The sequence below is a fragment of the Python bivittatus genome, unplaced genomic scaffold, assembly GCF_059951505.1.
Source record: "Python bivittatus isolate LINGU-HERP-01145 unplaced genomic scaffold, Pbiv_v1 ctg000330_np1212, whole genome shotgun sequence".
Lineage (NCBI taxonomy): Eukaryota > Metazoa > Chordata > Lepidosauria > Squamata > Pythonidae > Python > Python bivittatus.
In genome coordinates this window covers 44,716,784-44,743,895 of record NW_028277058.1, presented here as the reverse complement: position 1 = coordinate 44,743,895, position 27,112 = coordinate 44,716,784, and the positions used below count along the sequence as shown (strand labels likewise).

Genomic DNA, 27,112 nt, shown 5'->3' with positions numbered 1-27,112 from the left:
TGGAAATTTGAACCTTGCAACATTTTCAACCTCTATATTTACAGATTATTTGTGAACTGAATTTTCATTTTAAAAGAACTATTACTAGACTTTTGTGCAAACTTGAAAATGTTTAGGATGAGCAAGACCCACATTTCCTACAGTCAGGACCAGAAATATTGGAACAAGGATAACTGTTTTGGCATTTGGCCTCTGTACACTACCACATTGAAGCTGAAAGGAAACACATCCAGATGGGAACAGTCAGGACTTTCACCTGTAATTCAAGAGGTTTGACAAAAGTGGGGCACTGACCATTCAGGAAGTATAGCCAGTGGCATACACTTACCCCTATTGTTGGTGGCTCATAAGTAATGAAACAAACCAACATCATGACAAACATAAGGATCGCCTTTATACCTGGATGAAAATCCTTTGCAGTCAATGACTGCCTGAAGTCTGGAACCCATGGACATGACCAAATGCTGAGCTTCCTCCCTCAAGATGTTTTACCAGGCCTTTACTGCAGCTGCCTTCAGCTGTTGCTTGTTTGTGGGTCTTTCTGCCTTCAGTCTTCAGTAAGTGAAAAGCATGCTGTATTGGGCTGAGATCAGTTGATTGACTTGGCCATTGAAGAACATCCCACTTCTTTGCCTTGAGAAACTCTTGGGTAGTTGTTGCTGTATGTTTTGGGTCATTATCCATCTGCAATATGAAGTGGCATTCTATCAGTTTGGCAGCATTTGGCTGAATCTGAGCAGAAAGTATAGCCCTGTACACTTCAGAATTCATCCTGCTGCTTTTATCAGCAGTCAGGTCATCAATAAATACCAGTGACCCGGTTCCGTTGGCAGCCATAGAGGCCCATGCCATAACACCGCCTCCACCGTGTTTGATAGATGATGTGGTATGCTTTGGATCATGAGCTGTTCCTTTCCTTCTCCATACTTTTCTCTTCCCATCATTCTGGTGCAAGTTAATCTTGGTTTCATCAGTCCAAAGAATCCTATTCCAGAACTGGGCAGGCTTTCTTAGCTGTTTGCTGGCAAAGTCTAATCTGGCCTTTCTGTTCTTGAGTGTTACCAGTGGTTTGCACCTTGTTGTGAAGCCTCTGTATTACATTCATAAAGCCGTCTCTTGACTGTAGATGTTGACAATGACATGCCTACCTGCTCAAGAGCATTCTTGACCTGGCTAGAAGTTGTGAAAGGGTTCTTCTTCACCATGAGCAGAATTCTGCGGTCATCCACTTTAGTTGTCTTCCATGGTCTTCCAGGCCTTTTGCTGTTGCTGAGCTTGTCAATTAATTCCTTCTTTTTCAGGAAGTTCCAAACTCTTGTATTGGCCACTCCCAATGTTTTTGCTATCTCTCTGATGGGTTTATTTTGTTTTCTCAGCCTAATGGTGGCCTCCTTCACTCGCATGGACACCTCTTTGAGCTTCACATTGAGAGTTCCAGTGAAGAGCTACTAAATGCAAATATAACACTCAAAACCACTTCCAGGCCTTTTATCTGCTTGATTGGTCGTGGGGTACCCAGGAAACAGGCCACACCTGGCCATGCAGCTGCTTGTCAGTCATTTGTTCCATTACTTATGAGCCACCAACAATGGGTGTGTGTGTATGCCATTGGCTGTACTTCCTGAATGGTTAGTGCCCCACTTTTGTCAAACCCCTTGAATTATAGGTGAAAGTCCTGACTTTGCTCCCATCTAGGTGTGTTTCCTTTCAACTTCAATGTGGTGGTGTACAGAGGTCAAATGCCAAAACAGTTATCCTTGTTCCAATATTTCTGGTCCTGACTGTATGATAATAGATTCATTATTGTTGTCATAAGAAGGAAATGCTATATTGGACAAGAATATTATGGTTATATACTGAACTAAGACTTATTTATGGTCCTGTAGATATTGCTGTTGGGTTTTTCATGAAGAATTTTGATTTATTTTTATACCTTATAAACTGCTTGTTCAAGCTTCTGGGCAGAAGATAATAATTGTTACGCCTTTAAAAGACAAAAAGAAGCACCGGGTAACCCATGGAAAGGGATTCTCATATACAGTATCTCTCTGCTTGCTTTAAAATGGCCTGGAGGTATGTTCCTTACAGTAGCAGTGTGAGGAGCTTGCAGGTTCCTTGCAGTCTGAATATTGATTGTTTTCCTTACTCCAATGCATAACTCCTTCAATAAGTCTGGACTTCCTGAAGGGCCACCTTCATCAAGATCTGCAGTTTCACTGTCATGGAGTCTAAATAGTTGCAAGGAGGAAATAATAAAATAAATGATTTCATTTGAGAGAGCTATCATTTGATGTTCTTCAGTTAAAAGAGAATACAGGTAGTCCTCGCTTAGCTACCACAACTGGGACCAGAATTTCTGTCACTAAGCGATGCAGTCATTAAGTGAATCATCATATGACCGCATCACTTAGCGACTGCAATCCTGGCACTCCCGGTTGCCATCGTTAACCAAGAATCATAGATTGTTAAGTGGAGAGAATCCCAGGTAAGGAGTGCGGGGGTGCTGCAGGGGGGGTGGGGGAGGCCCTGGGAGGCCTGGCACAGGCCGCATGTGAGTTGGGGGGGTGCTGCAGTGCGGCGCAAAGCCCCAGCCACCTCAGATAGCCTCAGCTGCCTCAGCCTGGCCCAGCAGCACTTATGACTGCAGAGGCACTGCAACTCCCCCCACCTGCCTATCTCCCCCATCTATGCCCTTTTGGCCACCCTGCACAGTGGCATTTGGTGGCGGCAGTGGTGTGGCTGGGGCTGAAGTAGAGGCCAGGGGACTTCAGCAGTCTCAGCCAGCTGCCACCGCCCCAGACCTCTACTTCAGCTCCAGCATCACCACTGCCACTGAGAAATGCCACTTCAAACCCCACACTGTGGCCAGCCACCCCAGAACCATTGCACAAAGCCCCAGTTGCCCTCATTGCCCTGAGTTCCACAGGCTCTGCTGCGGCCATCTGACCTTCGCCATTTTCCTCCCACTGCTGATGAGGTGCGCCCGGCCTGACCCTACTGTATGCGAGACAGCTACGGCCTGTGCCAGGCCTTCTTCCTGAGGCCACTCATGCCATTCTCCAAGCTGCTTGTGCCATTTCTTCTCCAAATCATGCGCCCCATTCCTTCTCCAAATTCCGTGCCCCATTCTCACAATCCTTCGGAAACCACCTGGTCTTTGCCAGGTCTTGTGAGAACGGGCATGCTATTTGGAGAATGGCAGGAGCCCCATTCTCATGGGGCTTCAGTAGACCTCATTCTCCAAATTGTGCACCCCATTCCTTCTCCAAATTGTGTGCCCCATTGTCATGATCCTTCGGAAACCTTCTGGTCTTCCCCAGTTCTTATGAGAATGGGCATACTATTTGTAGAAGGAATGGGCAATGGGAGGAAAACGGCAAAGGTCAGCTGCGTGCGGCAGAGCCTGTAGAGTTCAGGGCAGCAGGGGCAACTGGGACTTTGTGCAATGGTGCTGGGGTGGCTGGCCATGGTGTGGGGCTTGAGGTGGCCTTTCTCAGTGGCAGTGGTGGTGCTGGAGCTGGAGTAGAGGCCTGGGATGATGGTGAAGGCCTCAGGCCTCTACTTCAGCCCCAGCCCCGGTGCTGCCACTGATGAGTGCCACTGTGCAGGGTGGCCAAAAGGGCATAGATCAGGGGGAGAGATGGGTGGGAGGAGTTGCAGCAGGGAGTTGCATAAGTGTGGGCGGGCTGCCAAGTGCCCATATTTTGATCACATGATCGTGGGGCGCTGCAACAGCTGTAACTTCCGGCATGGCTGTTAAGTCCATTTTTTCAGCACCGTTGTAATTTCAAACCTTTGCTAAACAAATGGTCATTAAGTGAGGACTATCTGTAATTAGATTGCTTCAAATATTGGCCTGCTAGCATCTTCTCAGACTAACACATTTTATTAAAAGGCATAAGTTTTTATGAGCTACAGCTCACTTGGACCATATATTTCCCTATGAATACACTATTTTCCTTGATGTTGTGTTTTTGCAATTAAAGTTTAATGCAGTTAGCTGCTTATGCCTTATTTGAACTTCAGCAACACAACATATATGCTATTCATATATAGGCATGTGGGTGAAGGAGTTCTGAAAAATGCTTAGCTAAGAATTTCTTGTGTTTTTTTGCTGAACACACTATTTTCTCTAGAACTATATAGACTGAATTTTAGTAAGAACTGATTTCTATTGCATATATATTCAGCAGTTCTAGACTATATAAAGTAAACGGAAACTCATATCACCTTTATGTTCATGCCTTGTGCTGCAAACACAAGCATAATTATGAGTGTGATGTCAGTGTTAGTGTTGAAATTTTCAGTAAGGACTTGTATCTTCTGTGGTCAATGCTGTACTCAGTGGCACAACCACTGAAACACAAAGCACCTGGCAGGTCAACAAATGACAACACTGGAGCGGTCACTTAATCTTTTGCTTGCAATTTTGAAAACTTAAACTGGCCCTAAGAGCATCTTGCATTAAACCTCTGGCCTATTTCTTTCCCCTGGATGATCTCTGAATGTTTCTTGGTCTATATGTTCTTTAGGTAATGAAGACCAGAGAAGCTTTGCTTTGCTTCACAAATTATCTGGTCTGTCTTGGGGTGGTTGGGTTATTGCTACATCCATTGCTCATTCTGCTACTGGTGGAGTGACAGGGACAAAGAAATAAGATAAACATTCAATAAAAGGTCAGAGGAGGAGGAAAAAGGGCCTCATTTCCCTAAAGCTTTTGAAATATGCTAAGCAGTATAGCTTCAGCATATCTAACTATTTCTGCTGGGTTTTGCTGTGCCACATGTTCCCTTCCTTAGACTGTCCAAGATGTAGTGAGCAAGGGTGAGAAGAAGCAAGTGGACAGAATGGCAGGGAGTAAGGAGGCAAAAGCTAGGCAATGAAGCAACCAGAGTAGTGAGCATATGACCTGGTGCCTTACCAACATAGTAGTGCTCCTGGCTATACTTACTGAACTTTGATGTACAGCAGCCTGGTATTCTAGTTTTCTGAACCACCAGATAGTAGACAGGTAAGCCAGATAAAGTTAAAGCACACCCAATACTGGTGTTCACAGGATCTGAATATAGCGATGTCCCCACAATGAAAAAACAGGCTACTGTGAATACCAGTGGGAAGAACAGAGGCACCTAAAGGAACAAGTCAAATGGTAATCAACAGGTTGTCTTTAAACATGCAAGCAACAACTATAACGTTCACAACCCGAGGAAGAACAATCCAAATATACAGTGGTACCTCGGTTCACGAACTTAATTCGTTCTGTGACTGTGGTCGCGACCCAAATTGGTCGCGACCCGAATCAAATTTTCCCATAAGGTTCAATGTAATTACGGTTAATCCGTTCTGAACCATATGTATTTTTTTTTTAAACCACAAAAATATGACACAAAGTACAGTACGAAGAGAGAGAACACTAACCTTGCTTGATGCGACTTCTGGCGTGGAGGACAGGAAGGGGGGTGGGGAGGCGGTTATTGCTTGGAGGGAGAGTCCCCCTCCCTACAGGAAGCCACAATCACGTGTCACGGCAGGGAAAATGGCCACGGATCCTGTTCGTCATCCAATCCGGTGTTCACGAACGGAAGCAAAATTTTGCGAACAGTGCTGTTCGTGACCCGAATTGGTCATGAACAGAAGCGTTCGTGACCCGAGGTACCACTGTATTTATATAATTCTGCCAATAAGTTACTCGTGCTATGCAGAATTTTCTATTGTTGGGTTTTATGATGCCTTGATTCACTTTTCTTTCGGTTCGGTTTCCAGAGAACATGGGAATTTGAATGAAAACATAAATTAATGTTTTTGTTGACAATACACAATTACCATGTATGAAATTATGATTGTTATATTTAATCATCATTAAATATTAAAGGTGAATACATATCCTATGGTTAAAACCAGTTGTAAACAAGAATGACAGAACTTTATGTTTTAAATATTTCATTAGCAAATTACAGTCAAGGGTTAGGGATCTCTATTTCTCTGCTTCAACCCAGAAAGAAAGGAAAGGATAGATAAATAATTATGAGTGAATGAGAATGGTATTGAATACAGATGAACAGATAAGATTGAATTATTACAAAGAACTTTGGACAAGGAACAATTTGTTTGCATTATGTCTTACTGAATCAGTATTTTATTTTTTTCCTATGTTCCTATGTCAATGTCTTTCTTCCAGAAAATAGAAGTACAGCTCCATGCTTCCTAATTTGGTCTTGATCCTACCTTAAAAGGTCTTAGCATTGTTGGATGTCGGAAGCAATGTATCATGAACCCCAGTGTGGTAAGTCCTATGAAGAACCAGCGGGAGAAGCTATAGAAGTTCAAAAGTCCATAGAGGTCACCAATGGACACCATCAAATAGACCAAAGGCAACTGTATAAAGAAAGATAATTAAGTAATTGCCAACAGAACATAAAAACATTTATTTCTGTTCCTTTTATCACACAGAATTGAACTGCATCACCAATTTTCTTTCAGTATAGATACTTGGACCTGATTATAGGTCAGGTCAGAGAAACCAATTTATTTTGAATTTTTATGTAAGCATAAATTCTAAATTGAGTTATCTAAGTGATGGGAATATCAATTATGAGAACTTGTCCCAAATGTTAAGCTGAAGAATTTTTTTTTTTTTAAAGAATGATTTAGAAAAATGAAACATGGATCTCTTGTGATCATAATGTAAGATTCTGTTTTTTAAAAAGTATACATCTAGGCCTCACTCTCAAATTCTTGGTTCATTCATTTAAGAACAGGGAATTAGAAGAGTTCTAAAACTTTCTAAACTCATACCATTAATATCAAAGCTGGGAGAGGAGTGTGTCTTTCAAGGTGTATCATTGAAAAGAGAGCTGGCCACTGTCCTTCTCGCGCAGCTGCAAATAACATCCTGCAAAATAATGATAGCTTTAAAAATGGTACAGCCAAAGTTATGTAATATTGGTTACAGTGAATTCACATAAATTAATTTGGTCATTGCGGTTTTAAACCATAGCTTATTGGCTTAGTGTTATGTGCTAACTATTACTTGTTCATCACACTATGGTTAAACCTGTCCCAGCATGGTGCATAATAATCCAGTGACTGAATTATATTTTGCTTCTTGAAAGTTGGACCAGTGCAAGATTGTTAAAATGTCCACTGCACACATTTAATGCTAGTTGTTGTTGTTTTTTAAAGTGTTTTTTTAATCAGTATGTATTGGGATCTAACCATATCTGTAGTTTGTGGCACATGTAAACTAATGACGTATTTGTTTGCTGGATTTTTAAAACTTATGAGAACTATAGTATGTTCAATATTACATTAATCAAGGAGCTTTTCTTTAAATTATATCAGTACTTTACACGAATTCTTGTTATCTTTCTTTTTTATAGCTCATCTCTTTCAAGGATATGCGTACACACACACACACACACACACACACACACACACCTACTCGTATTAAGGATTTGTTGTGGTTGCTTGTTTGTTTTTCCTATAATTTGCTAGAGTTTAGAAGCTTTCCCTATTAAGCTTCTATTTGAAAAAAGGAACCCAAATGTATACTTCTGATGTTGTACCTCTTGCATATCTTAGTGACTCTTTCTCCTCTTATTTCCTCTTACTATTTTGATAGATCAGGAACCACAGGCAGAATCCAATCTACTCAAAATGCTTTCAAGATTTTACCTGGATGCAGCGAAGATTCCTCCATTCAAAGCACCAAAACATGAGAGAGCTACAAGGATTAGAATTGCAGAGGAAATGTTCTTGAAAACTTTATCAGTGAAGCTCTAGAAAAAAAATGAGGAACCTTTATTTTTCCATTTTATTTATTTATTTATTTATTTATTTATTTATTCATTCATTCATTTATTTATTTATTTTTAAATTTGTATGCCGCCCATCTCCCCCCAACGGGTGACAATTATGTAATTGTATATCATTTAGAAGAAGAAAGTATTAGTCTTTTATTTTACTTTTTTTTTTTTCTGTAGGTACCCTCCAAGGCAGTTAGCAGCAGTAAAAAAAGGCAAGACAAACAGATATAGTGCTCATTTTATTAACTTTAAAAAAATCTGTTAATGGGCCTCTCCAAGTGTCTGGTTTTATTTATTTTATTTATTTTTTAAAATTGGCATAATTTATCCACTGCCTCAGTCCTAGTAACTGTAAACCCTAGTTTACAGTTATTAATGTAACAATAATTATGACATTACATTAGTATAATGAAAAACAATAATGATTAAATCATTACAACTATCAATCAATCAAAAATTATTTACTGTCCAAGACCAAACACAATAAAAGACCAGCACACAATGCAATAACTATAAAAGGAAATTTTAAAATTGTGAGTAAATCCTAAAGCAGTTAGCAGCTAACAGTTGATGGCATGAGGGAGGAACCAGAGATTTTTTTAACAGCTATAGCTATTGATAAAAATTTTGCAACCTTCTTAGAGGTTTCTGAAGAGTGGTCACCCAGGAGAAGGGTAACAGCCTCCTGGTTACAATGGAAATTAGAGTTACTAACAATTGGAGTTATTAACTTGATCACCATTGGGTGTACAATGGATATTTTAATAGCACATGTGAGACAGATTCTACCTCTGAGTCTGAACAGAAACACATTCAGCTTTCATATGGGATATTTATATATCTACCAGTTGCTGCTCTAAAAGGTAGTGCCCCAATCTGGGCCAAAGTAATTAGTATCCTATGTGGAGCATATAAAATGTTATAGAAATATCTAGGGACAGACTAGGGAGGAGGAGCAATTGTGCTATAAAAGGGATGGGAGAACTTTGGCTCTGTCATTTTGGATATCTAGATCCCAAATCCTCTGCTTTAGTTCAGCCAGGGTTTTATCGAGTCCCAAAGCAGGTAGTGCTGACAAGGTAAGACTACAATATGCTAAACTGTCATTAATTTGCCCTCTTAGGTTGGAAGAGAACCTATCCAACAAGGTGAAATAAACTAAGGAAGTTCTCCAGTGGACTTGGTTCAGCCAGAATCTAAGAAAACAAAATCTTAATTGGGCTCCAAGGGAAATACAGCCTAATTCTAGTCATGTCAGGAAGTTGAATAAAGAACTCGTAGTAAGATTTTCAAGAATTTTGATTGGATTGCTTCTAAACTGGGAGACTCCTTATAAATATACAACTGAGCACCATATAGCATCAAACCCAGAACTTTAGCTTTAAATAGTTTAACAGCTGCTGGGACATAATCATTACCAAATTGACCTGCACATTTTAATTCCAAGGGATGCTTTTGGGGCTTTTATTAGAAGCTCTCTTGTTTGAGTAGACCAGCAGGTAGAAGATTGATTTAACCTAGGTTTAACCTTTAATATTAACCTTTAAACCTAGATATTTAAAGGATTTTACCTGCTTGATGAGTTTGCCATTAATTGTCCATCTAATTGGGGCCTGAAAGCATTTCCTAGAGAATACCTGTACTTTTCTTTTGCAGTAATTTATTTCGAGATGTTCTCTAGAACAGTAAAGTGATAGAGCTTTAAGGCATCTTCAGAGAATGACTTAGGTTACAGAGAGTATCATTACAACTGAAATATCAAATATATAGTTGTCCATCATGTTGACAACTGAAGGACAGATATATTATTGCTTTGCTTTGAAGAGGCAAATCCAAATGTAGTGACCTACATTATGGAAACCATTTGATTTGGTCATTTATAGGTACCCAAAGTATTTTTTACTGAATCCTTCATGTGTGGGGTTTTTTTTCATAGTCCATGAAACAGGTGTCTACTTTAGGCATTCAAGCACACAATTTGTTATTTCCTTAGATTATGCCTCAGTTGTTTTCCAGTAAGTCATCTTACTCCTGATCTTACTAATAGTGCTTAAAGAATAGCAAATAATGGGAGAAGTACACCCACCACAGCTACTGCATCTGAACTGAGAATTTCTTGCGGTGTCAAGACAGTATAGTAAGACACATTAGTAAGGATGTAACAGGCTGTAACAACAATTAAGGAAACGATTACTGCCCGAGGAATATTCCTGAAAAACAAAACCTTAATTTTAATACAGTCTGGCAATAGTCGTACATTTTCTTTTGGCTACTCCTGATTCCCTCCCCCACCCCCCACCCCAGTTGGTATGAATGTCAGAAAGGAAAATAAAGATACTTGTGCATTTTACTTCATTGACACATTCTATGGTGTATTTTCAAACTTGATGAAAGGACATGCCAACTGCTTTCAGAGATGAAATAGAGGCAGCTTGAATATTAATTATATCTGTTCTGAATAGGTATTTGCAATTTTAATAGGATGAAGGGTATTTTAAAACTATTTTAAACTATTTCACAGCAAGGGATAATTCCTGAATTTGAAGATTTCCTAACCCTTACTTTATATGCTGTCTGAAAGTTCTCTGTTGTCAGTCTTACACTGAGTACATGCCATCAGTGCACATGGACCCTTACCAGATACAACACAGCTCTGTGCCTTTGAGCCCATGAACTAAAAATCTATACCAGAATGACTAAAAATGGGAGGGAAGAATGGAACATGTGTATGTGAAGATGAAGAAAATGCAGTTGTTTCTATTAATGCATCCATGCTGGGTTACAGTATTGTGCACTTATGTTCACATTAAACATATTTTAGAAATAGCCCCTCTAGTGCAACTACAGACAGAGGCTTTAAATGATTTTATTTCATATGAATATTTGTGAGCCATTGATAGAAATGGGTGGCATATACAGTTTTAACAAATTAATTCATAACCCACCTTTCTGTTCATAGAGTAGTTTCTGCACCTGCTCTGCTGAGGAATTCAAATTAATTTATGAAATTTCTAGGCCACCCCTATCTGTTACAATTGTGGGTGGCTTATAAAATACAATGACAAACATATAAAAACACAAATAATCAAAACTCCAGAAAAACAATTATTTAAAAACCAGGACATCATACAAGGAGTCTCTCACCCATTCTAACCCAAGGCCTGGGGATAGAGACAGGTCTTAAGGGCTTGTTTAAATAGGGCCAGGGTGGGGGCATAAGAATCTTGGAATGGTGTTCCCAAGGCTCGGTGCCATGACAGAGAAAGCCCACTTCCTGCGTCTCACAATGCCCCAGGTGACATTATTTAAGTGATGGGACCTAGAGCATGCCAACTTTATCAGGCCATGTGGGATGGGAAGAAACGACAGGGATAGGTGGTCCTTCAGATTAACCAGGCCCTATGCCATGATGGGCTTTATACATGGTAACCAGTATTTAAGCAGTATATAACCAGAATTACTCCTACAAGCCTACTTGCAACCAGTGCAGCTCAACAGAGCAGAGGTGTCATATGGGCAGGCTGAGCCCTGCTCGTAACTGTTCGAGCCACTGCATTCTGGACTGCTACAACTTCTGAGTGGTCTTCAAAGGCACCCCATGTAGAATGTGTTGCAACAGTCCAACCACAAAATGACCAAAGCATGAGTGACTGACAGTTTTGGTATGGGACAATTGGCTCACTACATAAATTTGTGCAAAGGCCCTCTTGGCCATAGTTGCTACCTGCTGCTTGAGCAGGAGCTCTGAGTCTAAGAGGGTCCCATGTTGCACACCAGTCCTGAAAAGGGAAATGCAGTCCCATTTAGGACTAAAGATGGAACCACTCCAGACTCAGGAAGTCCAAACATCCACAGCCACTCAGTCCTGAGTCTAAGTGAACCCTATCCTGACCCACAATGCCTCCAGGCACTGGGGTAAAACCTTGATAGCATTACCTGGTGGGCCTGGGGCTAGATTTATAGCTGGGTATCATCAGCATACTGATGATACTGGACTCCAACAGATAACCTTACTCAGTGACCTCATGTAGATGTTAAAAAAGAACGATGAGAGTGTTGAGCCCTGAGGCATGCCACATAGGAGATTTGGGGCTCAACAAAAATTTTCAACCTTTCGGCAGTATGATTTCACACATACTGTGTTTACTGTGACAGCACAAGCTAAAGGCTGTAGCTGTACAGGAGCAGAAGGCAAGCAAAACAGTTAACATAACCCATTATGTTTCCCTTTTCTTGCTGATGCCCCCAAATAAATGCTGTTATTTTCCTGGTTATTTTCCACTAAAATAGCCCTTTAATTATGGTCATTTTGGTGATGCCAACAGATTTCCTTACTAATCCAGCCAACTCATTCTACTAGGCAGACTGGAAAGGCTGTTAAGTACAAGAAGGAAAATAACACCAGATTAAGAATTGACCAGGTTGAGTTACAGGAGGCCACACCTCTCTGTGAATCTGTCATAAAGAGTCAAGGATCCCAAATAATCACTTTGTTATAGTGAGGTTATAAATAGAACCCGAGAATAGGAGTTAACTCAGAGGAGCTGCTGAACTGGCAAAGGATAATGGAATCTTCAAAATCAGAACTCTGGGAAGAAAAGGGAGATCTTTGATGGAAGAAGTTAATGGATGGCAATCTAACATGGCTCTAGAATAGCGTTGACTATTGGTTGTAGTACTGAACAAAGTTAGCTGGTAAACCTGATGGGTTGGTTGCAGATTTGAGCAAAGGCCAATCAAGACTTTAAAGTGATTGTAAGTGAGAGGATCTCAAGAGCCACTGAAGAATTGGGGACTGAATCTACCTGGCACAGAAGACTCTGGAGCGGGCCAGAAGAGAGAGGGAGAAACCACATTCTACCAGGTAAAAGTACTGTTGCCAGCCTGAGAAAGAATAACAGCCGGCATCTTTAGTCCTTCTCTTAACTCCAAATAGAGCCAATAAGAGTCTTAGAGCTGTGTACATGGTGGGGGGAGGGGGGGAGCAGGGGCAATTCACAGTGGAATGAATGCAATTAATTCCTTGCCAAGTGAGGCTAACAAAATTACTCATGATCCTCACTTTAATAGGCTCCTTCATTAAAGGATTTTTAAAAAAAAATAGTAAGGGGTTGTCTTTGCACGACTCAGTCATCAAATCCTATGAACTCACAGGCTGCTTTGGTTACACTTCATAGATAGGTCTATATAGTTTTTATGGCAGCAATACAGAAGGTTTGCCATTGTCTTTTTCAGGATTTGTTTTTTTAAAAACTTCCAATCTAGTTTCCTACCATGGTATTCCCTGGAGGTCTTCCACTGAAGTACTAACCAGCCCTGACCTTGTTTAGTTTTTGAGCCCCAGACGAGGTCAACCAAGTACTGACACCTGCTAAGACATAAGAGCTGCTAGGCATGGACTTTGTCAGGACTATTTAAATTAAACCTTAATAGCTACTCCTTTGGGTTCATCCTAGTCCTCTGGTAAAAAAGACAATGGCAAACCACTTCCATACTGTTGCCAAGAAAACCAGACGGACATGCCTGGGAATTCACCAGAGTTCAGCTTGACTTGACAGCTGCTTGCTTTGAGCTCAGATTTTGCCCTGGGAGTTTGGTTTGTCTGCAGCACTCCATTTCCTGGCCTCAATATAACAAAGCTTTTGAAGAGAACCTTGGGAGTGGAACTGTTAGGAGTAGGAAGCCCCTTGTCATGAATATGCATGACAAGTCCTCTTGGATTGCATATAGATCCACTCCATATTATATATAAACCCTCATATATTGAATAAAAATATAACAAATATTTCTAGACTTGAACAACTGCTAACTTCCCAGTTTTACTCATCTACAACATCTCAACTTCATCCCCTGATTTCTCAGTTGGCCAGCATATTTTTCAAAACTTCTGGTTCCTCTAGTAATAGTTTCTTCCTCATCTCCACTCTTTATTTGGTTAGTCCTCTCCTGGGTTGATTGTTTTTATCTTCCATAGCTTCTGAACTTAGCAAGTTAGCAAGAGTAACCTCTAGACACCTCATATTATAACAATAAAATGGCTGATCATTCCTGCACACTCACTTTTTAGGATTTACAATTTCTTCAGTTACAAAGTTTATATAGAACCTGAAAAAAAAAAAAGAGTCAAAATATGCTTTGAATCACTTCATGCCAAATAGGTTATTCCAGCATAGAGTTTGCATTTTATCTTAAAGGAGGGCCATAATTTTTGTTTAATGACTAGCCAGATTAACAGTAGAAAACAAATTACCAAATGCCTTTATGGTTTAAAGCAAGGTTGCTGCCTTCAGGGATGGAATTCATTCAGGCAGGCTTTATCAACCTGATTCTTTTAATCAGACAATCCATAGTTTTTTTTAAAGCTTGTGACACATTAAGGGAAAAATAGCAGATATAACTGAGAAAATTAATGTTACTAATGCATTGCATCTGTATAGTGAAACTACCGATTGGGCTCATATGCTGCATTAACTCATAAACCCTGGTATATAAACAATAATGTCTGGGCTAATACAATATGCTAAACCTAAATCCCAGAAAAAATCTGGAATGTCAACGCATATAATTTTAAAATAAAACCAAACTAATCATGTTATGGCTTAACATGATATTTGCACCTGCCATAAATTTTGTAAAAATGATCAAATTTATTGATTTCCAGATAGATTATTTTTTAAATGTGCAATCACAACTTTGAGAGTGCATCAATGTCCCTTCTACCTTTTAATCTTTACTAAAGGAAAACGTTCATAATTTAGAAACTTACCATCCTCCATAAGCAAACATCCCGGAATAAAAAGCAAGTGGCAGCTTTTCAAGTGTTAAGGAACTTGTGTCAAAACTATCCTGGAAATGTTCATTATGACCTAGCCAAAAAGAAATGGAAACATTTTTCCTCTCTCTTATAACAAGCAACATAATCAGCATCTTTCTAACGTAGGCCTTGGTACCACCTGAACAAGAGAACCAGGTAAAAGTCCAGATTCTTGACATTTAAGGGCTCCCTAAATCAATAGCACTCATCTTAAAAAACAAAAAAACAAAACAAAACAGAAGTAGTCTTGTTCTGTTCTAACCTTCTCCCTCTCCTTCTCCCCCATGCCTTCTGAAGATATCAAGGGTGTCCACCAGGAATGATTTTAAAAAAATCAAGATGGCAGCTGGGATGGTGCAATCAAAGCTCTGCTTGTTTTTTTATGTGTCTTGCACATAAATAGATGGAGCTTCAATCTCATCATTGCAGCCATTATCTTGACTATTTTTTACTATATCCATGGACACCCCTGCAGGAAATGAAGTTATTGGACATGATTACAGCTTGCTCTGCTTTTAAAGTAAATGAAAGAGAGACAGAAAGTATCAGCATCAGTATCTGGCGAGGAAATTAAACTATGGGAGAATGCCAAGAAGAAAGAACTAGAGGAGAAAGAACTGCATGTGGCATCTCAGAAGTATGTGTGAAGGATCCTTGCGCCATGGGTATTGCTTGGGCAGCTTCACCGAGATTAAATGTAGCTTCCAAGATATTTACTGGAGTTGTTGCGCAACAATTCCAGTTCCCTGAACTTAGATCATGCTAGCGGAGACTAAAAGTTGGAATCTAAGAATATTGCATTGTGGGAATTTGGGGGTTGTAGAGTTACATCTCTGGAAAAGAACAGGGTGGGGAAAGCTAAGCTAGCTGAAGATAGATAACTTCAATGCATGCATGAATCTTTAAGAACAACAAAAAGTCTTGTGGCACCTTAGACTAACAAATCAAGTCTGACTCGGATTGGGTAACACTTCAAATAGAGGACCATCCTCTGTAATGTAGGACAAAAAGCTAATATATTCAAGTGTGTCTGAGAATGGTCAGTCCTTATGTTTCTTCTAGCTCTCTTTCCTATGATCTTTCCCATGACCACTGTCCCCTTGCTTTTTCTTCTGTATTTTTGCCATCCTCTGTTTCTTCTGATGCTCCCTCCCATCTCATTCCTCATGAGAATTCTGATTAGTCTTACCGCTTCCAAGAGCCATGATCCCAGGAACAATAATTAGACCCACAGTGACCATCTTCAGGATAGTGAGTCCTGTCTGTACATTGGCAGCCCAACTCACACTCCAACAGTTCAGGGCTATTGCTAAGGCTGGATTGGGAGAAAGAAAAATGACTAGGGCTGTATAAGAAATGGTTACTGTTGATTTAATTATACTTTCAATTACGGCTTTCCTATATCATAATTGCAAAACTAAATAAAGTGATAACAGCAAGTTTGGATAGAAGCACTCTGTAAGCCTGAAAGAAAGCCAGATCCCCCTGCCCCAAGTAATTTACTTTTAAAATCAGAATCTGATAAGGGAGACAGGTGAGATTTTTAAAATTGTTGTATTAAGCTAATAGGTATAATGCATACTACTATGTCAACAACATGATAGAATATTAAAATGAAAATGAAAAAAGAAAGGAAAATGGCATAAATCATTAACAAAATAACTAAAAACATTAATCAGATTGCTTGAAACTCTTCTTGCTTGACTTAGTTTTGAAAAAAGACTAATGAAAATATCAGCTAACTATGCATAGCAACAATGTACTGCTGAAAATTGGTTGTTGACTGATGCTTCCAATGTTGTATAATAGATTTATGCAAGAAGGTGGTTTTGATTTGCCTTGAATAAGCTATTATGCTCCAGAGAGGTAGCATGACTGTCCACACCTCACTCACTCACGGACTGTAGTGATCCATCAAGGTGTTTCATGGCACCTTGAGGCCTTGTTTGCCAGTTCCTCTAACTCACTGGGAGAATTGCATGCACCCAAATCTCTTCCAGCTACAAGTGTGAATTGAGGGGCTTGGAGTTATGCAGAGCAAAGGAGCACGGTCACTTTGCTCCACTTTTAGAATCAAGAGGCTGTGTGGCTTCATGAAGCCACTTCAAATAGGTCAAATACCTTCATTTAGGTAAAGCACTCCTTGACAATATTATTGTATAAAAAGTCATTTGGTTATCTTCTATTTGCAAAAAGCTCACATTTCTTGATAGCCTGAGTAATTCCAAAGGCTGAAGATCTGGCAAAGAAGAACACATGAATTCTTGACAGGAATGATTGGTCTAAAAAGTTAACTCCTGTGAATTTCTGCCTAAATATGGGCAGATTAGGATAAGCCCAGATTTTGCAAGTTCATGTTCCAGCTCTTGCACTGCATCTCCAAAAGCAGGGCCATAGCATCCATTCTCTGAGATACCCAATACCCACAAAAGCAAGGTTTCTATTGTATTAACCACATTTAAGTTCTAAGAAGACTGACAGATATTCTTTAAAGCAGACTAACACTGATTTACAAGAATAGGAGATCTGAGTTCATTATTCCAAGGGCTGCATTAACAACAACAACATATATATCTCCTTCAATTTATTGTAAAAAATGGGGAACTAGTTTAGGTGACTCCAGTGAACTCTCCAAAATATTTTAATAGAGGTGCAAGCAGCACTAGCACGAGGGCCAAATAATCCAAATACCGAATGCTTAAGTTGAATAAAGTGCCTACAAGCATTTTAAAGTAAATCAAATTCAGTTTTAAGTTCTAAAAAAGGTCTAAAAATAGTTTCATCAAAACTAAATTGACTTATTTTACTTTATTTTATTTATACATAGATATATATGCTGTCTGCCCCACAGATTCTATATTAACATAGCATGAGAAATCATTGAGGGGACTTTCCGAAGACTGAACCTCTTATGGATAAAGGAACCAAATTACAGTATATCTATAGCCCAAGAGTTTCTACATATTTTTGCAGCATGAAGTGCAGCTATTAGAACTGATCCCTGAACAAACAAGGATCCTAATATGTACCAGGATTATAATGGTGTCAAATAGTAGCTTTCAGGTGAGCCCAGAGAGAAGCTAAAATTCTAATTATTTTCCTGTTCACACATTGCACTAAGCTATGGTTTGCTTCAGTCATAGTTCATTGAATAATTTTCTGTCTATTTTCCTTTGGAGTAGGTAGTATCATCAATTCAGGATTATCTTGGTGGTGGGGATAAAGGATAAGGGGAGAAGATGATGTGTTGGGCTGATTGCTCTTCTCCACCCAGCTTTTTCAGTAATTTTCATTGTTTGCATTTGACTACTATCCAGCTAATTGACAATATTAGTAATTAAAAAAAAGATATCCAAGAAAGATAATTCTCCAAAAGGCAGAAGCTTACATGGATGATCCAAAAGTAGCTGAAGTGGTACTCCACTCTAGTAATGAAGATATGGTGGTGGAGGAGGATGTTCTGATGAAGTGCACAAAAATTAATCACTGTTTAGGATGAAACTTTGAAACTGATTCAATAGGAAATATAATTAAGCAACTCAAACCTGAAGGTAGAATGTGGTAAGTCAGCTATTATGATCCAACAAACGTCAGTAGGTATGTTGCTAATAAGCTCAGTGAAAAGAATTTTCTTCTCAAGTTTCAGAAGTTGCCCAGACTACTAGCAAAGCATTTAATGTTCCTTCAAAAAATGTGTTTGATACTGGAAAAGTTCAAAAAGATATTACAGACATTAGACTGAGATACAGGATCAGAATAAAAGAAATGATTTAGGAATTAGACAAATTAGAGAAAATGTAAAAAAGACTGATTTAATTGGATATCTTATCTTCAAACTTAATAAACTGGCCGTGTTACAAAGAAAAAAAAGCCTTTAAGTCTTTGATGGAAGAACTATTGAAAAGTGGAATATGGTATAAACGGAGGTTCTTTTCAAGCTGGTTTTATTTCAGCCACAAGAAAGAGTGACTATTTCTATGCTTTGAGAGATGAATAGAATTTTAACAAGAATATTTTATAAAGAATTTATGAAGAATTAATAGAGAACAATCTTTGATGTTTAAAGAACTGATATATCTTTTTAATAAAAAGATAGGATAAAAGGAATTTCTGGCATTAGGGACTTACAAGATGGTTGATAATTATAAAATGTTTAATATTGTTTCATATTCATTGGGAAATAAATAAGACAAAATACAGAGAGTGGAAAAGTATTATATAGAAGTTAATATCGGGAAGGGGGAATTAGAGCTCAGCATAGGACTCCCCTAACCTAGACCAATTAGAGGATTTAATTAATCCTCGGTGAACTTCTGTTCATATGGGGTCTAATTGGATTGGGAGGGTGAGAGTTTGGGGATAAATGAAGAAGGAAACTGAGGGAGGGTTGGGAAAAGAGGTTAGGAGAGGCAAAAAAGGATAGTTAAAAAATAATTTTTGAAGATTTCACAAATTTAATCACAGATATGTTGACTTATAAGATAAATAGGGTTCCATCACTGATGAGCTTAGTCTATAGGAATGGTAAGCACGGTAGGAATACTGGAAGTGTAAAAGGCTGAACAATAAAGGATAGCTTCTCTAAATGTTAGGGGATTAGGTGAGCTGATTAAAAAAACCCAGAATCAGTAACTATTTAAAATCTTTCAATCTATCTGTACTTATGTTACAGGAAACATAAAGACTGGAAATAACTATTTAGAAGACAAATTTTGTGGAAAGGATTAATAAGCGGGGTAACTATCTTATAGAAACCTTTTTTTTTTTAATGATGAAAAGATTTTAAAAGATAGAAACCCATAACACTGTCTTCCATATATGCAATAAATCAGAATCAAACTGGGGTTATACAAAATGTAATTGCAGCCTTGAATAAATGTGTTGGGTGAATTTGGTTCTAGGGTGTGATTTAAATATACCCAGCTACACCTGGGAATGGAACAAATTGTAAGAAAAACATAAAACAATTTTGAATATTTAAGACATTGCAGAGCATCTACAGTATATGAGCTTATTGATATCTAGGAAATTCTTCATCTATTAACAAAAGGCTTTAAAATTTGTATTTATTTATTATGTTTAGAGGCCACCTGATTCCAGAGTGACAACAGGTAGCTTATACCTTCTAAAGAGTAGAAAACAAAAAAAGTCAGTTTGGTCTAGTGGTTAAGGCTCCAGGCTAGAAAGCAGGAGACTGTGAGTTCTAGTCCCACTTTGGGCATGAAAGCCAGCTGGGTGACTTTGGGCTGGGCACTCTCTCTCAGCCCCATTCACCTCACAGGGTTGTTGTTGTGGGGAAAATAGGAGGAGTAAGGAGTATTAGGTATGTTCGCCGCCTTGAGTTAGTTGTAAAAATAATAAAGGTGGGATAAAAAAAAATCTAAATCTAAAAGAAGAAAAAAAAAGATTATGTATATCTTACAAGTACCACAAAACCTTGCAACCAACAGGAGCTTCCCAAGCACCCTACTCCAAGGCCTGAGAGAACAGCGAGGTTTTTAAAGACTTAAGGGAGCTATAGAGTTATTGTAGAGTTGGTGCAGGATAATGGAGCTGGCCCAAGACAATGGAAGATCTCCCTGCATTGCTTAATGACAAGAATTCAGGTACAAGAATACCTTTGAATGCCTTATAGAATTCACCTGTTAATCCAGCTGGACCTGGAGATTTTCCATTCTGAATATTTTTAAAAACATCTGTCATCATCCACATCTGATTTTGAAAACAAAGAATCCAAATACAGAGACTCCATTAAAAATAATCCTAGAAAATTCCATTAACTAAATTCAATAAATGTATTAATTTTTTTTCTATTGCAGGACTCTTAAAAAGGTATAATTCTTCTAAAAAAATAGACTTTAGTATTAGTAATGACATGACCTTTAGTATCTTTTACTGCCTTTTACTGGCTGTATCTCCTTTCCTTCACTTTTTAAACCTTATTTGCCAATAATCTTGAGTTTGTATTATCAAATTGATAATATTTTTACTTTAAAAATAAATTTTGGTTTGATGGGTTGTCATCTACTAAAATGTCAAGCTCTTTTCCTTTTTACTGTGATAACTTATATAAATTGATCCTGTTCTTTTATATTTTATCCATAGATTCTTAATTTCAAAATAACTCTTAATTCCTAAACCAGGTAAAGTTCTGCTATAAGGATTTTCTTACAGATCTATTTCTTTAGTCAGTTTTGGTTAATAAATTATATATTAAGCTATTAAGCAATCATCTTAAGTTTATTATAGGAAAAAATTACAGCCTGATCAGTCAAGATCAACCTAAACAGAAGTGTATTTAGCCTTATTTACATTTTCTAAATATTATTCATTCTTGTCAATTTAACAAAACTTCTCTATCAGTGTACTCATTAGGTATCTTTAAAGCTTTTGACTGTGTGGAAGAATTATTCTTAAAACAAACTTTAAAGATATTTAAGTTTGACAACTGTTTTTAACATGGATTTAGTGATATAGGGGAACTATTACTAAATTTTGAGATATACCATTCTTGGATGTTATCTTGTACTGTTTCTTTCTTGTCCTACAGAATATTAAAAGTGAAAAAAAAATGAAATAAATTTTCAAATTATAAACCCCAGTTAGTAAGTAAATCTGAAAGGAAGACAATCCACATATATCAGGGTTTGTCCTCCTTTTAGATTTACTTGTTGACTTACTGGGGCTTATGTAGTGGTCCAATTCAGCAGGCTCTGGGCAGCTTCCCTTCCCTTCCCTTCCTACAATAAGAAAATTAAAATAGTAAAAATAATCGGTTGTCAATAGCAAAAGCATAGCAAAAAATGACAAAGACGACCATGGCCACCAAGGAACTATCAACATCCAGACACAGCCTGAGTTGAGAGCTCCCAACTTATAAATGTGGTATTTCAAATTGATATCTCCCTGCAGGATCTTTTTTTCCCCTAATGCAGCTATTGAAATTTCACTATCTTTTTTTAAAACTGGTAGGGCTCCAACATGTTGGAGGGAAATTACAGATAAGTTTCTCTGTAGTATGGGAAAATCAAGGTACACCTTTATTTCTATCAGTCACATTCCAGTCAAAGATAGAAAAGCTATGTAAGAAAACCTCCTCTCCCTATTATTATTATTATTATTATTATTATTATTAGTAGTAGTAGTAGTAGTAGTAGTAGTAGTAGAGCTGCTATCCTTGACATGATATTCTCCAAATGTTTTGAGCTCTACCATTCCAGTTAGGATAACTAATGATGCAGCACATCTGGAGAACATTATGTTGAAGTCTATTCTAAATATGGTAGAACTAAGATTTAGCAGACTTTGAAACAATAAACTTTGGTTTCAGTGGATGAAATTCCCATTGTATTTATATCATTTTATGTTATTTGCATAATGATATCACAAAGGATGTAAATGACACAAATATTGTCAACTGTGTAATGCTGCCACCATGACTGATATACAATCTGCATCTTTCCATCACATAATTTATACTGCAGGCCTTCTTCCCAAGCAGAGATAGAACCTGGTTAAAAAGTGACAGTAAAACTCTCTGACAGAAGTCAGAACTGGGAAGGGAATCTAAGAATTGAAAACCACGTTCTTGTATACTACAGAGATGTCATGAGTAAATTAAGAACATATCTATCATAAAAGGAGGACAGTAGCTAATTGAGACTGAGAAAAATACTGAGTTCACACATAATGCTAAGTGATAGTTGGTTGAACAAACCACTGTTGGCTATGTGCATATAAGACATGAAGTAGAAAACCTGGTTTACAAATCTCCAAAGTCTGTGTTCACACAATATGCTAAACCAAAACCAAGGAAACCACATCATCATTTACCATGGATTATTAACCCTTAGTCAGAACAAATGAGCTAAGTATGTACTAATCATGGCTAATGGATTTGATGGCCTGCCCTGAGTAAATGTTAGAACTAGAAAGTGGGACATCTGCCCAGCAGGTTTTGTATGCAGAAGGTCTGTGTTCATCAGCTATTCCTGTACATGCAGCCTCATAGATTTGAACAGAATCATTCTTCAGTAAGTAACTATTCAATCTTCCAATTGTTTATTCTACTTCAGGGCAAAGATACTTAGAAAAGCATTGATAGTAAAGACTTGGTGGTAAATACCTGTTTAGTGGGAATAAATCACAAATTATTTGAGCTTGTGTTCACTGATACTCACTAATTCCTGCCATAGTGATCAATTTCACAGCCAGAGGAGGGACATGGCAAGAAGCAACGAAAGGCTCAATGAGGTATTGACCAAATGCCAAAGACACCACAGCTATATTTGCAGGACTGGAATATAAAACCCAGAAATGACAGAATATCAGATACAAATCTTTTGCTTTTTTGTTGGCTTCTCTAATTTTCGCTTTTGTCTGGGGCTTGTGAATTTTCACTTGTTTGAAGCAGCCACAAAGGAAAACGGTGGCTGTTTTCAGAAATATCCATCTGGGAGATTGGATTGAACAGGAGCAAAACTCAGGTTCTTTCTAGCCCTTTCTCCTCTATGCACAATGAGAAATGTCCACTTCTAATGTGTGGTAAACCAAAGTTTATCAGTTAATCAAAATGGTGGGCTTGGTCCACACATTGCACTAAGTCATGGTTTGTGGAATAGACCATTTCTATTTTTAGCCATTATTCTTATGGTTTTTGGTATTTAAATTGTGAATTACATTATATCATTTAATTAATGTTTAACTACTGTTTTTGTACTATACTTTAAATTGTGAATTCTATTAGCTACCTAGAGCCTAGCAGGTTTCAGGCAGTAGATAAATCACATAACTAACTAAATATAAAGCCAAAGTCATTAGATTCACCTAACATGCTACATCATCAGTGCTATGTTACAAATCATAACAGGTGAATCTTTTTAAAATAGAGTTTTAATGTCCAGTCTTTTACAATGCATGCTATCCTCTTCACATTCTTCTGGTCTATGATCTTAATGATAACACACATAACAAAGACAAAGGGAACAGGGGTGTCCACAGTGTGTGGTTAAAAGAGTCAAGATGATGGCCATTGGCCATGTCAGTGGGATGTAGCTCCACCCATTTTTATATATGTCACGCATAAAAAACAGGTGAAGTTTTGATTGCAACCTCATGACTGCCATTTACCATTGACTTTTTTTACCATGCCCTATGGACACTGCTGAAAGGAAACAAACTCTGGATTGGTTGTTCTGACCATGGTGAGATAAGACTCTTGAGGAATAATTGTGTTGGCACTGCGATAAGACTGGTCTACTCTACTGATGCCAGACTTGTCATGCACAAGCTACAGGAACCTTTCTCAAGTCTGCAGCTCCCAGATGTTCCATGGAAGACAGTTCATTTGATCGAGGAGCAATCTGGCTTGGTGGGGGAGGACAGGTCATGTCCCAGACTGATTTTTATGGAGCCAGAGAGGCAACCCTTCAGTTTATTGCAAGCAGTGCAGTGATATCTGCACCATAAGAAAAGAAGAAAACCATCTATCTCAGGACTGAAAGGGAAAGGCCTTTGGTTTGTGATTGTTTTTGATCTGGCGTCTCCCTCGAGCTTTCTATTATTGCTTCCTTCCTTCATTCTTCCCCACTGCTCCCTGTCATTCTCAGATGCTTTTTCCCCCCTCTCCCTCCTTCCCAACATTTGTTAGATCTCAGTGGTGCTCCGTTCACCAGCTGTCTGCCTTTAAAAACACAGCTGGAACATGCCCCCATTGAGAGATTTAAAGACACAAAGCTCCCAATAAATCTTCCCATCATCTGGCATTCCTTCCTTTTTAGACAAGAAGGGGAAAGAAAAGCCATGCTTACCGGATCATAATAAATTCAGCCCATAATCGGAGGAAAGCTGGCAAGGGTCCAAGAGTCTCTAAAAGGTAAATGTAATGCCCGCCTGACTTTGTGATACTTGTTCCAAGATCTGCATAGGTCAGAGCACCTAGAAATCAACCAAACAACTGAGTTATAAACCATATCCATTGTCCTGGGACAAAACTCCACTGAACTCAGTGGATCTTCCTGCACGTGCAACATGGACATTTGGGGCCATATTGGGCCATATTTGGTCATCTTGTTCACCACTGCCACCTTTTTATGGCAGTAGTGAACAAGCTGAGGTGTCAGGACCAAATGTAGCCCCCAAACTAGGGAGAACTTTGCATTGAAGTTATTACTACATGTAATGTTTAATGTAACACAAAGTGATATAAAACAACTGGGGTGTAATCATATTAATAATCTGTTTTGTTTCAAAGTCAATGAAATCAAATTCAGAGGGTTTTTTGGCCCTGGGATAGTCGTCCAGTATGTATGTATGTATGTATTTATTTGAATTTATTGGCTGCCCAACTCTGATTTTGGAAGTGATTCATCAGTAAACCATTAAAGGAGAAAAAGTGACCCTTAGACCAGAAAGAGTTGGACATTCTTGCTTTATACAAATAATTTCCATCTAAGTGAATAACTAACTGAACACAATGAGGTGAAATTCAGTTCTGGAAAGATGCAATTATTATCATTGTGACTATATTTTTTCTCCAAGGAGCTGGAAGCAGCTCAAATGGTACAAACATTTATCAGTGCATCACAGCTATGACAAAGTTTGAATTAAAACAAAATGAATGGCCCAAGATTCCTTGGTGGAGATTATGACCTGGATTTCCCCAGCTCAGTTGTTCTATTTAAAATAGATTTCTAGTCTCTTTTTCTATTGCTCCCTAGCCACTCAAAAGCTTAAACCATCATAAAAAGAATACATGGTGGCAAAACAGCTGTTAAAAATGCAACCAGTATTCAAAGAAACTTCAATAAATGAATTCTATTATAAAAGGCCATCTCCTATTCTTCCATAATATCTCTGGATCCATTTGAGACAGAAAATACCTTGCTTGAAAGTTGTGACAAGTTAGGCAGATCGCAAGGTATATTTTTGTAGCTGCCAGAATCCCAACACTTGGGCAGGGCACGGTGCGGGAAGAGACCTGGGTTAGAGACTCCACATGCCATGTTCCTTTGAGTTACTTGTTAAAATATTATACAGTGCTGTGAAGCAGTGCTACTCCAGGTGTACTGTGGGCAATTTTAGCGGGCTACACCAAGTTGCCAGATTGACTTACTAACAGGTGTAGGATAGCCATCTGCTCTACTTTTCACAGAATAAACTTCTATTGGAGAATGTCCTTTATTTGAAGGGATGCCTAGGAATGTCTGATTTAAAAATGAAGAACCACACAAATGGGGATCAGGGGCCTTATTCATCAAACCTTAGCATCTTCCTCTCTATAGGGAAGTGCATTTTATCTCTATTTAAACATAGAATGGCTGCCAAATATACATGTAAACATATAAACTAGTAAATGCAAACATTTAGAAACTTGCTGCCCTCGTTTATCCTCTTTCTTTGGCAATGCATAAGCAGAGTGGAGCCCTGAGGCATATAGCTGTGAAGGAAAGGGAATTGCATTGAGCCAAAGAAAAGAGAAACATCACATGCAAATGGAAATTTAGGGAACAAGACAGACCTTGCCATCCAAAGGGAGTGAACCTCTTAATCTGTGCCATCCAAAACACATTATGTCTTCCACACATGATAGGCAAACCCAGGGGGTGGGGGTGGGGCAGGAATGTTCATTTGGGAGAATTTGCATGGAGTGGAGAGGAGAACTTCTGGAATTCACATTGTCCTTCCTCTTTCTCTTCTATTTTCCCCCCAAGTTTGATGTGAAAGTGGTGGGTTGAGAAGAAAAGAAGCTATTCTGTAGGGCAGCAAAAGATTATTAAGGAGAGGCACAAGCAGGCCCATGTTCCAGTGCTAGATATGGATGCATTTTTTCATTCAACTAGCAATAGTTTCTCACTGCCCTGTGGCCCATAATGGCTCCCTGCTGTTTCATTGGCACAAGGTGATTGTTGGACAGCCAGCAAAAGCCACATATTCTGCATCAGCTCAATTATCAGATTCCCCTTCTTCCCACTGGAGCCTAATTTTTTCAGGAATTCACTCTGGCAAATCCCTGTTTGGACATAACTATCACCAGATATACTATAATGATTCCTATCTATCTATCTATCTATCTATCTATCTATCTATCTATCTATCTATCTAATATTTTGCATTTCTCGGGACCTAAAAATCAACAAGGATTTTTTTAAAAAAATGAAAGCTACATAACTCACCAAACAGAGACAGAATCCCACAAACGAGCCATACAAGTAATGAGACCCCTACATTGCCTGAGTTTTGCAACACCCCTTTAGGAGAAATGAAGATCCCACTGCCCACCATGGTGCCTACAGCCAACGCAATGGCCCGAGTAAGGGTGATCTTTCTCCTCAGAAAAACAGCCTCCTTCTCCTCCATGAAAGCTTTTCTTTTCCTGCAGGGTCCCATTTTTTTTCCTCTTTGTTTCCTCCAAACCACAGGAGTCTCTGTCAGGCACCACTTGAGTTTCTGATCGTGTGGCAGTTCTGCTCTGCTCTGTCAGTTCCTCTTTCTC

The 27,112-nt window shown here is 38.6% G+C and overlaps 1 protein-coding gene across 1 annotated transcript; it reads right to left on the bottom strand.

Annotated features, from left to right (window-relative positions):
• Nucleotides 1-906: 906 nt before the first annotated feature.
• On the bottom strand, nucleotides 907-27,112 carry LOC103058454 (cystine/glutamate transporter-like). The gene is made up of 12 exons (XM_025166035.2): nucleotides 26,793-27,112; nucleotides 24,429-24,555; nucleotides 22,800-22,915; nucleotides 15,809-15,934; nucleotides 14,572-14,671; nucleotides 13,866-13,910; nucleotides 9,892-10,015; nucleotides 7,675-7,778; nucleotides 6,796-6,892; nucleotides 6,226-6,375; nucleotides 4,952-5,129; nucleotides 907-2,228 (listed from the first exon to the last, which is right to left on the bottom strand). Exons 1-12 carry the CDS (start codon nucleotides 27,004-27,006, stop codon nucleotides 2,164-2,166), a joined length of 1,446 nt encoding a protein of 481 aa, XP_025021803.1. The 5' UTR covers nucleotides 27,007-27,112; the 3' UTR covers nucleotides 907-2,163.

Excerpts from the sequence above, each read along its gene's own strand:
- LOC103058454 (XM_025166035.2), bottom strand. The coding sequence starts at position 27,006 with ATGGGACCCTGCAGGAAAAGAAAAGCTTTCATGGAGGAGAAGGAGGCT. Across the intron at positions 22,916-24,428 it reads GCTGAATTTATTATGATCCG|TCCTGCAAATATAGCTGTGG; the intron begins GTAAGCATGGCT and ends TTTATATTCCAG. Across the intron at positions 14,672-15,808 it reads GATCATGGCTCTTGGAAGCG|GTCATAATGAACATTTCCAG; the intron begins GTAAGACTAATC and ends CTTTTTGGCTAG.